The sequence below is a fragment of the Arachis ipaensis genome, chromosome B6 (assembly GCF_059453495.1).
Source record: "Arachis ipaensis isolate K30076 ecotype BB chromosome B6, ASM5945349v1, whole genome shotgun sequence".
Lineage (NCBI taxonomy): Eukaryota > Viridiplantae > Streptophyta > Magnoliopsida > Fabales > Fabaceae > Arachis > Arachis ipaensis.
In genome coordinates this window covers 107,444,250-107,462,153 of record NC_142441.1, presented here as the reverse complement: position 1 = coordinate 107,462,153, position 17,904 = coordinate 107,444,250, and the positions used below count along the sequence as shown (strand labels likewise).

The window sequence follows — 17,904 nt, the reverse complement described above, 5'->3', positions numbered from 1 at the left end:
AGTTAAATTGATTTGATATATTATAAAGGTAAAGAGACATAAATAAAAAATTATTATTCTCTATTGAAAAATTTGATTTCTTTATGAAGTAAAAATGATGTTAAGTTCATAGTTTAGGTGATCTTTAGGTTTAACTATTTTCATTAGAGGCTGTTCTCTTTTATTGATGCAATCTTATTGAGATATATCTATAAATTAAGTGTTTAGTAATTTGTCAATTCAAATTTTAGAATGAGAAATAGTTATCTTTTGTATGCCTTCAAGATGTACCATTTTTTGCTGATCAAGGTTGGTAGAAAAATTTTTAAAATATAAGTTTAATTACTCTGTTGGTTCCTATAGTTTTACTAAATTTTTAATTAGATTCTTATATATTTTTTCTTTTCAATTGAGTCCCTATACCATATCAAATTTTATAATTAAGTCCCTATCGTTATAAAAAGTTAAAGTTAACAAAATATTCCGTTAAATAAAATAAATATACCACATATAAAATAAAAAATCTAAAAGATAACACTTTTTATTTTTTAAATTACAAAACTGCCCCAAATCCACCTTTTCGAGAGAGAATTCCAGAGAGAGAATTCCATGCCATCCACCTCTTGCATCAAATCCACCTTTTCGAGAAAATTCTAGAGAGAAATATGCAATTGGAAAAACTTGGCAACGGAAAGACACTCTCTAGAATTTTGCTCTATGCTGGAGCTCTATTGAGGGAGAAAATGTCACTACAAGAAAATAGGCCTATGGCCACACTTTTATGAAGGTGGCGATTGATTAGAGATTCGGCCACATTTTTTCTCGCCATGCTTCAAAAACTTGTCGCCACGCTTTTGTGATAGTGGCAATTGATTAGAGATATGGCCACGTTTTTTTTTGCCACACTTCAAAAGTATGGCCATAGAGAGAAACAGGGACATTTTGAAAGCGTGGCAACAGAATTTCATTACAGTAGCATTTATAAAGCGTGTCCATATCCTGTTACTCTTTTGTCATGCTTTAAAAGCGTGGCCAAAAGGTTTTAAAAAAAGAAAACATAATTACCCCAAACCTAATAACCCCTAATCTTAATAACCCTAAAACTTGGCCAAAAGCCTCAAGACTCTCTCACTCTCCGTCACTCACAACCCCTAACCCTAATAACCCCTGAAGAACGAAGAACATCGCCGACGCTCACAATGCCTCCCTCGGCATTCCCACCATCGCTGGTCCCACCATAAACCCCTAACCCTCTTCTCGGCGGTAACTCTGACTTCCCTCGTAAGTCCTCCGTGGATTCTCCCTCCATCGCTGCAAACCCGTGACCTCTTCTGTCGCCGCTCCCTTCCGTTAGTCGAAAGGGATATCTTGTTATGAGTTTGGATAGGTATTTGTCAGAACGATCTACATGCATAGTAATAGTATCTATATTATGAGTACTTGAGAATTTTGATATGCCATTTCTTTTCTATAGAATTATAGTCCATAGTTTATTGATTTAATTTCAAAATTTTTGAATGGAAATGAGAAAAGCACCTTTATAAGTTTTAATTTCTTCATGCTTTGACACTGGAAATGAAAATATAATTGTTTCTATCATAGATGTGGGGGATGTTGAACTTAGTGATTGTCATTTTGATTTTCTTTTTTGTAGAACTTAGTGCTTATTTTGAACTTAAATTACAAAGGAATGCTTTGAACCAAGCTGCTCTGTTTCGAACATGATTCTGTGTTCCAATCTCAACCTCTGGTGCCTTCTTCCTGTATTTGCAGTTGTTCTCTCAAGTGAATATTCCTTTTCCCCGTCAGTGTATTGTCTTTGAAAAGACTTGACAAGAAACTAGAAAGAACACTTTACATTCACATCATAAGATATATTTATGCTTTCACCCACATAAAGCTTCATCAGAATTTGTTTGAAACTCTTAGATTCACAAATATATTGTCAATAATACTGGTAATGTATTAAAATCAGATTGGTAGGTAGATCAACTAAAATGAACCAAAATGAAGATTGTTCTTTTCAGCTGGAAGGCAAAATTCTAATTTAAGTCTTGACAAACAAATTTTCAATCAGGGGAAAATATTTATCATAGTTGGCCTACCATTAACTTTTGTTATTGAATATTAGGAATTAACATCACACTGACAGGACTGTATTTCATGCAATTATATAATATTTTATATTTAATATGATTTTTCTTGTTTCCTTTTCTTTTATTCTTTAATATTCTTTTAAAGTTTTTTTACATGATAATACATGTTTTAGTTTGTGACTTTCACTACAAGATTTCTATTTGTTTATTGGATTTTTTGTGGAAGTTTTAAAAAACTTCCATAACATATTTTATTTATGGCAAAATATAAAACCCCCATTAATTAATGTTAATTTAAATTCCTAAGCCCAATTCCTCACACAAATAATTAGTCCTTAACCTACTCTGATTAAGCCCAATCGCCATCAATCTTCTACATCTTTCGAACCCTATCCTCCCGCCAAAGACACCAGATCCATTTCTATGTTCACGCTATTCTCCAATGGAATAAGGTATACATAATTCATACTTTCCAATTCTTTCAACTCTTCAACTACATTAACACTTAATTTCTGCATTTTCAATTGCAGCGCATGAATCTCACCGCAGTCAAAGACGCCGACGAAGTCATGGAAAGGCACGTCGAGGACTCGCTCACGATCCTCCCTCCTTTTAGGGATTGCTACCGCACGTGCTGCGGCGGCGCGTCGTCACATGAGAGGCTTAGCCTCATGGACGTTGGAACGGGTGCTGGTATTCCCGGAGTTGTTTTGGCCATAGCTTGTCCAGGTGAATTTTTCGCTGCTTTTTTTTCCTTGTGTAATTAGATTCAGTTCCTTTTTTGCGAGTTGTGATTTTCTCTCTGCTTTTGCAATTGAAATGGAGTAGAATGGGAAGTTACGCTGATGGAGTCCATAAGTAAGAGATCTGTATTCTTAGAGCATGTTGTTGGAATCATCGGTTAATCAAATATCCAGATAGTAAGAGGAAGAGCATGAAACTGTCCTTTTTGAAATTTTAATTTCAGTTTCTTATGTAGTTAAGGTATTGGAATTTGAAACGCAATCTCCCTTACCATTTTTAATGCACGTGGTGTTATTTTGAATCCACTTGCTGTTTGTTCTAGTGTGTGGCATGATAACATTCTTAATTTAAAAAGAAAAATAAGAGAATAACAAGGTTTTTTCTAAATAACTGGGATGTTTTTGGTGATGATGTTCTTGAGCTTGGTAAATTGCTGGTAATTTTTATCATACTATATTGTTTACCAATTCATTATTATGAATATACTTGTGTATTCTACTTGTTTTTCCTTTTCCTTTAAAGAACTCTTGCATGTGTTTTATTCTTAGTTGTTGTATTGAAAGGTTGAAAGAAGATTGATTTGGTTTATGGTGGAAGATTAGGACTAATGGCTTATATACTGTTATATACTATTTTTATTGTAAATTTTTTCTAAACTTTCTTGAACTTCATTTGTTTATCTTTCCTAGGTTAGAGTGATTCCTAAAGCTCTGTTGCATCATGAGGTACAATTCCATCCTGATGTGTCAACTACTATGGTTGTAAAGCCTGGCCCTTTACTGGACTTCCTTTGTGAGAATAAGAATGTGAAGCATCCAAATCTTATTGATTGGACCAAGGTAATATTGCTATCTTATTTTAATTATATCAAGGTTATGATGTTTGTGTGTATTGAATGTGATGCTTTGTTTTTGTTTACTTTCAAGCAAAAAGAGTGCTGAAAAACCTCAAAATCAAGGCTAATAAAAAAAATCAGTGAACTCAGTGATAATCCTTACAGGACTCAAAAGTAAGTTGTTTAAACAATATGGTTGCTAAATCTGTTTTCTTTGTATAGTTTGTTGGAGAGGTATATATATATATATATATATCTCAATTATTAATACATCCAAAAAGAAGCTGCAATTGTGAAGCAATAACTAATTTTGATAAAGAGATAACAAACTAGCATAATAAGATGGCAATGGAACTTAACTGCCTCTAAAATCTAAAATCAATAATACTTATTAGAAAGTAGGCAAGTAATTTGTTCATTTTAGTATTGAAAAATTTTTTTTGTGACATTTTAGTACTAAATTTGTGACAATTGAATTGCTTTTATTCTAATAATCATGGAGAATCTGGTATATGCAGAAGTTAATTTGTGTAGGTAATAGGCCTGAGGATTTTACACTCTTTACAATAACTACTACTTGAACCTAATGCAAACACAAAATATCAAAGTCATTTTCATTGTCAATTGTGTGTAACCAACCTTAACTAGCTTGTTTCAACTAACATATTATTATTAATAATATATATATATATATATATATATATATATATATATATATATATATAAGCATGCTGGTTTACTACATCCAATGATCCTTGAAAGTTACATGTGACAAAAACATTGATTAAAAGTTTCAATTGGAAATTGAATTTAGACTTTATTGAATTTGAAAACTCTAACTAACCTGAGATGCAATTAAGTATTGATAACCATCAGTAAAAAGGACCTTTTGTTTATTATGATAGTATTCCGGATCTGCGAGTCTAGCTGGTGACTCTGCATTAAGTTGGAAAGTTATGGATAGTTTCATTACAATTTTGTTCCATAAGAAACACATTTAGTTTGTGTATCTGTTTATATTTCTGTCTTGAGCTAGTTACCAAATAGGGCTTAAAGATACACAAACTCAATGGCCTACCGATATCGAAGCAGATCAAAGCACTGGTTTTTCCTAAATAATTTGAGAACCACTTTGCTGCTTCTGGTCCCTCATGCCAGGCAGATCCACTCCAATCCCATAGAAAAACACCATCTCCAAACCCATTTGATAAAACCAACCTTAATTAGCTTGTTTCAACTAACATATTATTTGATACAAGAGTTATTGTTGGATGTTATAGTAGCTCTGAGTGTGGCTACAATAGGATTGAGTGTGACACCAAGTTTCAATGTGTTACAATATGGAGCAGTTGAAAATGGACAAACCAACGATTCACCGGTAACTAATAACTTTATTTGAATTACATTTCTTATCCCAATCAAATATTAATAAAGATATATGCATAGGCATTTGAGAAGGTGTGGAAAGCAGTGTGCTCAAGCAAGGGAGATATATCTAAGCTTATAATACTAGCAGGCAAGACCTTCATGCTAAAGCTTCTTTCCTTCAACGGTCCATGCAAATCTAAGTATACCTATGTTCAGGTCCCTACATCCTTTTAATATTTTGTTCCATTTTGATTTTGAATTCCCCTACTCATTGCAGGCTTAAGGCACCTTGATTTCATTGCAGCGGTACACCAAGGCATTGACAAATTTACAAAGGGCTCAATTAGTTTACTCGGGTTGAAGGTCATATTCTACAGCCCCCAAAAGTATATGTTTTCATCTCCTCAGCTTCTTAAATCTGTTTAGTTTTTCATTCACATTTTCATTTTAAGGCCTCTGAAGGTGTTCTCATATGTCTCTTGTATTTGCAGCTTGTAGTTGGAAATGAGGAGAGCTTCATTCCAAAGGGTGGGCGCTGGAATTTCAATAATAAAATTAGTATTCTGTATTGTTTTATCTTATTATTTTCTATTCTTATTGTTGAAAAGTTAGAATTGTTAATCTAACATTGAATGCCATATTTCAGAAACCAGTTAAACCTATGAGGATTGAGCGCTGGACCGTTGTAAACTTCTCAGCTCACTGTGCACACGTTTTCTGTGTAATACTATCAAGAAATGTGCTGAAATGAAGGGCATTGTAAGAGTTCTATGGCTAATTTAGTAGTTTGTTGATGTTGTGATACATCATTCTTTTGTCACTTTTGGTTTCTTTTGAAAAACAATAATAGTTATGTAGAATAATACCATATATAATTATGTTTGGAACTATTGACATTAAGAATTTTTTTTATATATAGAATTAAGTCTTATATTGAGAAATTGTGTTATAAAAGATTTATGTTTTAAATTTTTAATTTGAGAATATGTAAATGAGATGAGATTAATGAATGATTTGAAATTAAAAATAAATAAATAATTACATGATTTATGGAGATTTGAAAATCTTACAAAATAGTTAATTTTTTGTTAAATTAAAAAATTAATTTGTGGGGGTTTTAAACTGTTACAATAGTGATTTAAAACTGTCACCAAAATCTAATATAAAACCCCCACTAAACATACACAAAATCCCCACAAAATCCTCGTAGCACCTCAAATTTTGGGGATTTTAGAAACCTCCACAAACTATTTAGTGGGGGTTATAAACCTCCACAAATAGGAGAAAAAACTGCCATAAATCAACAAAAACCTTGTAGCGTTTGAGTGATGGACTAAAAGAAAATAAAACTAGTATTGCCTAGAATGGAAAGTGAAACTTCAAAATAATTTATCAATTTTATTTCTATTTTTTTCATATTTTGCAGATAAAAAAGTTTACAAATGTTCCAGAAACAATTATTTTATCATTTTTTTCTTTCATAGCATCAGAAATCAAATTTTTTGGTGGTTAAAATGAATATTTACTCACTACTTGTCTATTTATATTATTACTATGAGCTTCCAAACAAGTTAATAGCTCAATGTCTTATCCTCTGGACATGGTTCATTTTTCTCTTCTTAGTATAGTTGGTGTTAAAAATCAAAACTATCATAAAACGTGTGCTATTGCCTCAGTTCACTTAATGTTTGTTTCTGAATAAAGTCTCTTATTTATTGTTTGATTAGTATAGCTACCCAGGTTTATCAATTTCTAATTTGGTGAACATTATAGGCCCAATTGCGACAATAATCTCATTATAGTTTAGATGAATTATTAATACCGATGCTAATGATAATTGTCTTGTAGGTATTTATATATTTGTATCTTATTGAATTAATTGATTTTTCCCACATTTTAATGAGTATATAACATAGCCAAATTATAAACTAGTTATATGGATTCTGTTATGTTGGTGGTGGCTGAATATGCACGGGGATTTGATTGGGTGGCATTAGTTACATTGTCAATATTTTTCATAATTATTGGATCTACTATATCTAACTTGTCTTTTCCTCTTTGACTAGGTCAATAAGCAGCTTTTTCTTCTATCCTTGAAACCAAAAGAAATCAACTCACTGGTGCTTGGATTCAGCTTGGCTATGAGACCAAGATATAATCTAGTTTGATCATATCACTGGTGTAGGAAGTCATTACGGGGAATCATATCTGACAGTAGTTTAGTTCATTGATTTTTTCTTTTGTTTCGGTGTTGAAGTGCTAGTTCACTATTGACTATTATTTTGGATGCACGCATTAGTCAAAGTAAATAATGGGTAGAATTTTTTCATCTAATATATAGATATATAGTATATAAGGAGAATGTTTGCCCACATCACATTTAACGACTATGTGCAGGCAAGTTTCTATATGATTTAGACGATGCATGCTTGTTGATGGTTTGGAATCCTAATTTTGTAGGATTGAATTTCATGTATAAACAAGTTTAACAATTTAGACAAAACATGTAATCAATTTTCTTTACTAGAAATGATCAAACCGTTTCATTTTAAAATTTTTGAATTTTGTTTTGTATAAGAATAATTTGACTTGATCATTGATGTTAAAATATTCTAAGTTTTCTTTATATTCATTCTAGCTAGGTGATTCAGCAAGTCGCCATTCCACTCCTCTAATGCATGCATCGGTGTTTCAAGTCTAGATTAGATGTAATTTGGGAGGTTTATTTGATTTAATTGTATTTGAGACTAATGACTTAATTCACATATCGAGAACAGGGTTTAATCCAATTCTAAATGAGTTGATAATTAATGATGCAATGACACTTATCATTATAATTTATCTTACATTCGAATTAATACTAATGGGTAATTTTTTAAACTAAAAACCTAATAAATTCATGCATCATACACTGTACTATATATACATTAGTCAATATAATCAATGCACATTTTTTCTATTTTAGTATTTACTTAGGGCTAAGTCTATTTTTGTTCAGATTTTTATATTTATCTATCCATTACTACTGTCACTTCTTTTATTTTATTCTATCCACTACTGCAATCACTTCTTTTATTCTACTGTTTTTGTGGTACTAATTATTTGCTGCCGAATAGTTATTTGCTGTTGCTGCTACCTCTCTAATTCTATTTCTGCTGCACTACCACTTTGCTGCTGTTGTGGTACGGATTAAGACAGTAATTAAGATTGGTTTAGGCGAATTTGAATACATATATTAATTTGTTATTGATGTTATGTGTACAGTTTAAGTGCTTTTCTGAGGCACTCATCACTTTAGGACCTTCTTTAAGCATTGCTAAAATTCAATTTTCTTTGTTATTTTATGTCTAATTCCTTCAAAGTATTTTGGAGGCTTGCACACCATTGTCTCTTAGTTAATTAGGAAGCTAGATTCGCAGTTAGTGAGACTAACAATAAGGACTTTAATCTAGAAACTTAGCTATCTATTTGAAATATATATGTTTTCGATGGATGTGTCCAAGGACTGGATGGATACACCACGTCAGTGACAGACCTAAAAAATTTTAAAAGTGAAGGGCAAAAATATGTTTACTAAAATAAATTTTGTTGAACATTATTAATTATATCAAGACATAAAAATTAAAAAGAGTTAGTGAACACTTTTATTCTTAAAATACTATTCATTATATATAATTTATAAAAAAATTATTTCTAAAATTTGGACTGAAAGTATTTTAATTAAATTATATATAATTTGTTATCCTAACTAATTTTATTTTTATTTATTTTTATACACATTTAATAATAAATACTAAATCAATGGACATGTTAACGTCTAATGATATACTAGTATTTAGAAGTTGAAACTAGAATTATATATAAATACTAAAAAAATTAAATATGTATATGAAAAGTATATTTATATAAAATAATAGAAACTTAATTTATAATTTTTTTATTTTTAAAATAATAAAATTTGTATATATTTTTTTAATTTAATTTGATATAATGTCAGTTGAAAGATTTTATGCATTTGTTTAATTATGTATTATAATTAAAATATTTTTTATTACTATTTCTGAAAATAAAAAAATATATTCTAAATTTGTAAATTAATTAATTTATTTCAAAAATTTATACGCAAGTACATATAATAGAATAAAAGATAAAAAAATAAGTAATACAGATGAATAAATTGAGAATAAAATAAAATATATAAATCCATAAAGAGAATAAAAAAAACTAGATTAATACCTAAACTATAATGGTTTAAATTAAAATTTATAATTAAAAATATCAAAAAGAGAAACAATGAAATTGAAAGATATAGAGAGAGCTATATAAAAAAAACATGGAGAATTTAAAATTTACCTTTTGATGAAGAAAAGATAACCACTAGATAAAGAATAGAAAGGAAAGATTGAAAATATAAAACTAAGAAGAGGGTTTAAGGGAATAAAGAAATGACAGTGCAAGAACTAAATTTGATTAGGTTAACTAATAATCAAAATGATAAAAAAGATAAAAAAAATAAATTTGAGGCTTTAGCTAATTGAGTTTAGTTTATTTGTAGTAAAATCATTTAAAATTTGAAGTGGGGCACATAATACATTATGTATAACTATAATTTAAAAAAAAATTGAAAACACGTGGGGCAAGTGCCCCCTATTGTTGTTACCGGGTCCGTGCCTGCACCACGTCATGAGAAAGAATATCAAGTTAGTGTAGAAAGATTTTTACACTTTGCTTTCTCATAAACGGGAGTTCTTCAAGGGGAAGAATTCAATGTCCATGTGCAAAGTATTGTAATAGACTTTGGTTAAAGAGAGATGATGTATATGATCATCTAATATGCCACAGTTTCGTAGAAGGTTATAGGCGGTGGTTTAATCATGGGGAATCACTTGTTGCTATAGATGTTGACAGACTGACAGTGACATAGACGGTGAATATAACTGCAATGATAACATTGATGAGTTATTACGTGATAGATTTAGAGATACTATATAACTTGATGGACAAAACATGGGGCCCAATAAATGTGCAAAGGAATTTTATAAATTGGTAGATGAGACAAGCCAAGAACTATACTCAAGGTGTAAAGGATTCACAAGGTTATCCTTTACCATCTATCTTTACTTGTTAAAATGCTTGTATGGTTGGAGTAATGCGTCGTTCACTTCTCTCTTGGAATTATTGAAAGAAGAAATGCCATATTTGAATATTCCTACTTCTTTTGATAAAACAAAAAATATGGTGAAGAATTTGGGTCTTGAATACCAAAAGATCGATGCATGTCGCAATGACTGCACGTTGTTTCGGAACGGGTATGAGAATGACTCATCTTGCCATGTCTGTGGAACATTGATAAACCTTAATTTTGTGGTTTATCTTGTGCTTAATTTAGGAGATTTTATCAACTTATCTCACATTTATTCAATGAAATAGCATGGTTTTGTAATTCTCCTCAAATTTGTGCTTAAGAGTGAAAACATGCTTTTTAGGCCTTAAATAGCTAAATTTAATTCACTTTATTCTCATTCAATGCCTTGATATATTTGTTGAGTGATTTTAGGCTCATAAGGCAAGTATTGGATGGAGGAAGTGAAGAGAAAAAGCATGCAAAGTGGAGAATTCGTGAAGAAATGAGCATTTGGAGAATTGAAGGCCACGCGCACGCATCATTCACACGTCCACGTGAGAAGGACATTCATGGCCACGCGCACGCGTCACCCACGCGTACGCATGAGGAGGAAATTTGCCAGCGACACGCACGCGTCGACCACACGCACGCGTGACGCTCATCATGTGACCTCATTAAAGTGAATTCGCTGGGGCGATTTCTGAGCTTCCCAAACCCAAATCCAACTCATTTCTGAGGCTATTTGATGCAGAACTCAAGATGGGTCAATGGGGGAGCAATTAGATTAGATTAGAACCATGCTTTAGGTAGTTTTCTAGAGAGAGAAGCTCCCTCTTCTCTCTAGAATTAGGGTAGATTTAGGGTAGATCTCTTCTAGGTTTAGTCTTTAATTCTTGTTTTCATCTTGTTTTCTTTACAATTTCTTGTTCTTATATCTTTGTTCTTCTTAGTTCTCTTGTTAATTTCTCTTTCATGTCACTTTTATGTCGATGCACTCTTGTTAGATTTGGATTTTCTTTAATACAATTTATGTTTTATGTTTCTTTGATGTTTAATTGAGTTGTTAGTGTTAATTTCTTGCATTAGGTAGTAGTAGATTTTATTATTCTTACAATTTTACCATGCTTTCCTTTTATGCCTTCCAAGTGTTTGACAAAATGCTTAGTTGAATGTTAGAGTAGCTTTTTGAGCATTCTTGGCTTGGAAAGAGAAATTAGGCAATCTTGAGTCATTAATACCCAACTCATGTTGGTCATCTAGAGTTGTTAGTTAATATTGTTTTCATTGACTCTAATCTCTTGCTAATTCAATTAGTAAGTTGATTAGGACTTGTGGATTGATATTAACTAGTCTTATTTGACTTTCTCTCATGTGAAGATAACATGTACCTTCTTCCATTGTTGAAGATGACTAAATAGGATTAGCTCTTGTTAATTGTTTTATGATAATTAATGACTAGGATAGAAAGCTTATATTCTCAATCCTTGCCATGAATGTCTCTCTTTATTACTTGCTTTATTTAATTGTTGCTTTAATTTCTTGCCTTATTAACCCAAACCCCCTCCGTGAAACTCATAACCAATAATTGAGCATTCGATTGTGATTCCTAATGAGAACTGATAAATCCCGATTCTGTGGTTTATCTTGTGCCTATTCTAGGGTATTTTATCACCTTTTCCCACATTTATTCAATGAAATAGCATGCTTTTGTAATTCTTCCTTAATTTATGCTTAAGTGTAAAAACATGCTTTGTAGGCCTCTAAATTGGTAATTTTAACTCATTTTAATTCCAGTCGATACCTTGATATGTTTGTTGAGTGATTTCAGGTTCATAAGGCAAGTATTGGATGGAAGAAATGAGGAGAAAAGCATACAAAGTGGAGAATGCATGAGAAAACAAGAATTGGAAATGCATCGATGAGCGCGTGATGAGCGGATAATTTATACGCTTTTTGGCATTATTTTTAGTATGTTTTTAGTAGAATCTAGTTACTTTTAGGGATGTTTTCATTAGTTTTTATGTTAAATTCACATTTCTGGACTTTACTATGAGTTTGTGTGTTTTTCTATGATTTCAGGTATTTTCTGGCTGAAATTGAGGGACTTGAGTAAAAATCAGATTCAGAGGTTGAAGAAGGACTGCTGATGCTGTTGGATTCTGACCTCCCTGCACTCAAAATGGATTTTCTAGATCTACAGAACTCAAAATGGCGCACTTCCAATTGCGTTGGAAAGTAGACATCCAGGGCTTTCCAGAAATATATAATAGTTTATACTTTGCCCAAGTTTAGATGACGCAAACTGGCGTTCAATACCAGCTCTCTGCCCAATTCTGGCGTCCAGCGCCAGAAACAAGTTGCAAAGTGGAGTTCAACGCCCAAAATGGCACAAAAGCTGGCGTTCAACTCCAAGAATGACCTCTCCACGTGTAGACTTCAAGATCAGTCCAAGCACACACCAAGTGGGCCCCGAAAGTGGATTTATGCATCAATTACTTACTTCTGTAAACACTAGTAGCTAGTCTATTATAAATAGGACTTCTTACTATTGTATTAGACATCTTTGAACATCTTTGGACGCCTAGTTCTTAGATCATGGGGGCTGGCCTCTCGGCCATGCCTGGACCTTTCACTTATGTATTTTCAACGGTAGAGTTTCTACACTCCATAGATTAAGGTGTGGAGCTCTGCTGTTCCTCAAAGATTAATGCAAAGTACTACTGTTTTTCTATTCAATTCATCTTATTTCGCATCTAAGATATTCGTTTGCACTTCAACCTGAATGTGATGAACGTGATAATCATCATCATTCCCTATGAACGCGTGCCTGACAACCACTCCCATTCTACCTTATATTGAATGAGTATCTCTTAGATCTCTTAATCAGAATCTTCGTGGTATAAGCTAGATTGATGGCGGCATTCATGAGAGTCCGGAAAGTCTAAACCTTGTCTGTGGTATTCCGAGTAGGACTCTGGGATTGAATGACTGTGACGAACTCCAAACTTGCGAGTGCTGGGCGTAGTGACAGATGGAAAAGGATAGTAAATTCTATTCCAGTATGATCGAGAACCTCCAAGATGATTAGCCATGCAGTGACAGCGCATCGGATCATTTTCACAGAGAGGAATAGGATGCAGCCATCGACAAGGGTGATTCCTCCAGACGATTAGCCGTGCTGTGACAGAGCATTTGGACCATTTTCCCGAGAGGATTAAAAGTAGCCATTGACAACGGTGAAATCCTTACAAAAAGCCAGCCATGGAAAGGAGTAGGACTGATTGGATGAAGACAGCAGGAAAGCAGAGGTTCAGAGGAACGAAAGCATCTCTATGCGCTTATCTGAAATTCTCACCAATGATTTACATAAGTATTTCTATCCTTCTTTTATTATTAAATTTCGAAAACTCCATAACTATTTTATATCCGCCTGACTGAGATTTACAAGATGACCATAGCTTGCTTCATACCAACAATCTCCATGGGATCGACCCTTACTCACGTAAGGTTTATTACTTGGACGACCCAGTGCACTTGCTGGTTAGTTGTATCGAAGCTGTGACAAATTATGAATTGAGATTAGAGCACCAAGCCTTTGGAGCCATTACCAGAGATCACAATTTCGTGCACCAAGTTTTTGGCGCCGTTGCCGGGGATTGTTCGAGTTTTCGGCAAGCTTTTGGTCTGGTAACATCAGTGCTAAATTTTGATCCGGCAACAACACCAAGTTTTTGGCGCCGTTGCCGGAGATTGTTCGAGTTTGGACAACTGACGGTTCATCTTGTTGCTCAGATTAGGTAATTTTCTTTTTGTTTTATTTTCAAAAATTTTTCAAAAACCTTTCAAAAATTTCTCATCTGTTTTCGAAAAAAAAATTTATTTTCAAAAATATATTTTTCTTCAGAATTTTTAAGAATGAATTCTAGTGTTTCATGATGATTTGTTGAATCCTGGCTGGCTGTAAGCCATGTCTAATATTTTGGACTGGGATTTCAACTTATCATCACAAGAGATTCTCACACACTTAGTTGCTCTATACATGGAAAGTAGCAATATCTTCTAAAGCTTGACTGGCTATTAAGCCATGTCTAACCCTCAGATTGGAGCTTTAGACTAAGAATTGAAGATTCCTGGAATTCATATTAAAAATTTTGAAATCCTTATTTTTCTTTTTCTAAATAATTTTCGAAAAAACCAAAAAAAAAATTAGAAAATCATAAAAATAAAAAATATTTCATGTTTCTTGTTTGAGTCTTGAGTCAGATTTTAAGTTTGGTGTCAGTTGCATATTCATCTTGCATTTTTTGAAAAAATTCATGCATTCATGGTGTTCTTCATGATCTTCAAGTTGTTCTTGGTAAGTCTTCTTGTTTGATCTTGATGTTTTCTTGTTTTGCATCTTTTCTTGTTTTTCATATGCATTCTTGAATTCTTAGTGCCTAAGCATTAAAGATTTCTAAGTTTGGTGTCTTACATGTTTTCTTTGCATTAAAAATTTTTTCAAAAATAAGTTCTTGATGTTCATCTTGACATTCATAGTGTTCTTGATGTTCATCTTGACATTCATAGCATTCTTGCATGCATTCATTGTTTTGATCTAAAAATTTCATGCATTGCATCATTTCAGTGTTTTTCTCTCTCATCATAAAAAATTCAAAAATAAAAAAATATCTTTCCCTTTTTCTCTCTTAAAATTTCGAAAATTAGATTTGACTTTTTCAAAAATTTTTAAAATCTAGTTGTTTTTATGAGTCAAATCAAATTTTCAATTTAAAAATCTTATCTTTTTCAAAATCTTTTTCAAAAATCAAATCTTTTTCATTTTTCTTAGTTATTTTTGAAAATTACAAAAATATTTTTCAAAAATCTTTTTCTCAATTTTATCTCATAATTTTCGAAAATAACACCACCAATTAATGTTTTGATTAAAAAATTTCAAGTTTGTTACTTGCTTGTTAAGAAAGATTCAAACTTTAAGTTCTAGAATCATATTTTCTGATTTCTTGTGAATCAAGTCATTAATTGTGATTTTAAAAATCAAATCTTTTTCAAAACTAACTTCAATCATATCTTTTCAAAAATATCTTCTTATCTTATCTTTTTCAAAATTTGATTTTAAAATATCTTTTCTAACTTCTTATCTTCTTATCCTTTCAAAATTAATTTTCAAATTTGTTTCAACTAACTAACTAACTTTTTGTTTGTTTCTTATCTTTTTCAAAACTACCTAACTAACTCTCTCTCTCTAATTTTCGAAAATATCTCCCCTCTTTTTCAAATTTTCTTTTTAATTAACTAATTATTTTATTTTTTATTTGATTTTCGAAAAACTACTAACCTTTTATTTTTTAACGTGTTTGACAAATTTCTAGTAGTAAAAGTAAAAGCACTAGTAAAATAAAAAAAAGATCTTTTTTGAGAAGCTGTAATTTACATCTTTTTTTTAAAAGATCTTTTTTCCTTAAAAAAAAGATGTTTTTCATGTAATAAATAAACAAAAAAGTACTTTTATATTGTTATACCCAAACATAATTGATAGATAAAAAGACCTTTTTACATGAGATATCCAAACATAAAATTACTTTTACTTCTCTATAAGATCTTTTAAAAAAAGATAACTCAAAAAAAGATCTTTTCTTAAAAGCTCACCCAAACAAGCCCTAACTCTTTTTCAAAAATTATTTTCGAAAATTCTCTCCTCCTCTCATCTCCTTCTTTTTATTTATTCATCTACTAACACTTCTCTTCATCTCACATCTCTGCTCCTATCATCACCTTTGTTTTTGGATTCTTCATTCTTCTTCACCCCTATTCCTTTTCTTCTTCTACTAACAATAAGGAACCTCTTTACTGTGACATAGAGGATTCCTTTTCTTTTCTTGTTCTCTTCTCTTTCTTATGAGCATCAACAAAGAAAAAGGCATTCTTGTTGAAGCTGATCCAGAACCTGAAAGGACTCTGAAGAGGAAACTAAGAGAAGCTAAATTACAACAATCCAGAGACAACCTTATTGAAAATTTCGAACAAGTAAAGGAGATGGCAGCCGAACCCAACAACAATAATGCAAGGAGAATGCTTGGTGACTTTACTGCACCTAATTCCAATTTACATGGAAGAAGTATCTCCATTCCTGCCATTGGAGCAAACAACTTTGAGCTGAAACCTCAGCTAGTTTCTCTGATGCAGCAGAACTGCAAGTTTCATGGACTTCCATCTGAAGATCCCTTTCAGTTCTTAACTGAATTCTTGCAGATCTGTGATACTGTTAAGACTAATGGAGTAGATCCTGAAGTCTACAGGCTCATGCTTTTCCCTTTTGCTGTAAGAGACAGAGCTAGAGTATGGTTGGATTCTCAACCCAAAGACAGCCTGAACTCTTGGGATAAGCTGGTCACGGCTTTCTTAGCCAAGTTCTTTCCTCCTCAAAAGCTGAGCAAGCTTAGAGTGGATGTTCAGACCTTCAGACAGAAGGAAGGTGAATCCCTCTATGAAGCTTGGGAAAGATACAAGCAACTGACCAAAAAGTGTCCTTCTGACATGCTTTCAGAATGGACCATCCTGGATATATTCTATGATGGTTTATCTGAGCTATCAAAGATGTCATTGGACACTTCTGCAGGTGGATCTATTCACCTAAAGAAAACGCCTGCAGAAGCTCAAGAACTCATTGACATGGTTGCTAATAACCAGTTCATGTACACTTCTGAGAGGAATCCTGTGAGTAATGGGACGCCTATGAAGAAGGGAGTTCTTGAAATTGATACTCTGAATGCCATATTGGCTCAGAATAAAATATTGATTCAGCAAGTCAATATGATTTCTCAGAGTCTGAATGGAATGCAAGCCGCATCCAATAGTACTCAAGAGGCATCTTCTGAAGAAGAAGCTTATGATCTTGAGAACCCTGCAATAGCAGAGGTAAATTACTTAGGTGAACCTTATGGAAACACCTATAATCCATCATGGAGAAATCATCCAAATCTCTCATGGAAGGATCAAAGGCCTCAACAAGGCTTTAATAATGGTGGAAGAAACAGGTTTAGCAATAGCAAGCCCTTTCCATCATCCACTCAGCAACAGACAGAGAACTCTGAACAAAGTACCTCTAATTTAGCAAACTTAGTCTCTGATCTATCCAAGGCCACTGTAAGTTTCATGAATGAAACAAGGTCTTCCATTAGAAATTTGGAAGCATAAGTGGGCCAGCTGAGTAAAAGGATCACTGAAATCCCTCCTAGTACTCTCCCAAGCAATACAGAAGAGAATCCAAAAGGAGAGTGCAAGGCCATTGAATTGATCACAATGACCAAACCTGTAAGGGAAGGAGAGGACGTGAATCCCAAGGAGGAAGACCTCCTGGGACGTCCAGTGATCAATAAGGAGCTTCCCTCTGAGGAACCAAAGGACTCTGAGGCTCAATTAGAGACCATAGAGATTCCATTGAACCTCCTTATGCCATTCATGAGCTCTGATGAGTACTCCTCTTCTGAATAGAATGAGGATGTTACTGAAGAGCAAGCTGCCAAGTTCCTTGGTGCAATCATGAAGCTGAATGCCAAATTATTTGGCATTGAAACACTGGAAGATGAACCTCCCTTATTCACCAATGAACTAAGTGATCTGGATCAACTGACATTGCCTCAGAAAAAACAGGATCCTAGAAAGTTCTTAATACCTTGTACCATAGGCACCATGATCTTTAAGGCTCTGTGTGACCTTGGTTCAGGGATAAACCTCATGCCCCTCTCTGTAATAGA

General features: G+C 32.7%; 1 protein-coding gene and 1 non-coding gene across 7 annotated transcripts; one reads left to right on the top strand and one right to left on the bottom strand.

Moving 5' to 3' along the window:
* The first annotated feature begins 2,331 nt into the window (after positions 1-2,331).
* Positions 2,332-7,441, top strand: LOC107648286 (uncharacterized). 6 transcript variants are annotated; one of them, XR_015886080.1, is made up of 7 exons: positions 2,332-2,527; positions 2,606-2,804; positions 3,509-3,658; positions 4,935-5,170; positions 5,300-5,385; positions 5,514-5,550; positions 5,669-5,871. XR_015886080.1 is itself a non-coding variant. In XM_016352213.3 (5 exons), exons 1-5 carry the CDS (start codon positions 4,724-4,726, stop codon positions 5,677-5,679), a joined length of 513 nt encoding a protein of 170 aa, XP_016207699.1. In that variant the 5' UTR covers positions 4,387-4,723; the 3' UTR covers positions 5,680-5,871. The 6 variants fall into 6 exon arrangements, 2 of the variants coding, with proteins under 2 accessions (XP_016207699.1, XP_016207701.1); XR_002348984.2 differs by lacking the exons at positions 2,332-2,527; positions 2,606-2,804; positions 3,509-3,658 and adding an exon at positions 7,089-7,441 and having other exon boundaries at positions 4,387-5,032; positions 5,101-5,170; positions 5,669-5,781; XR_015886079.1 differs by lacking the exons at positions 2,332-2,527; positions 2,606-2,804; positions 3,509-3,658 and adding an exon at positions 7,089-7,441 and having other exon boundaries at positions 4,387-5,032; positions 5,101-5,170; positions 5,300-5,550; positions 5,669-5,781.
* Positions 7,442-16,582: 9,141 nt separating this feature from the next.
* LOC148562224 (small nucleolar RNA R71) lies at positions 16,583-16,690 on the bottom strand. Its single transcript, XR_015888048.1, has one exon. It is a non-coding gene; the product is annotated as a small nucleolar RNA R71 (small nucleolar RNA).
* Positions 16,691-17,904: the final 1,214 nt, after the last annotated feature.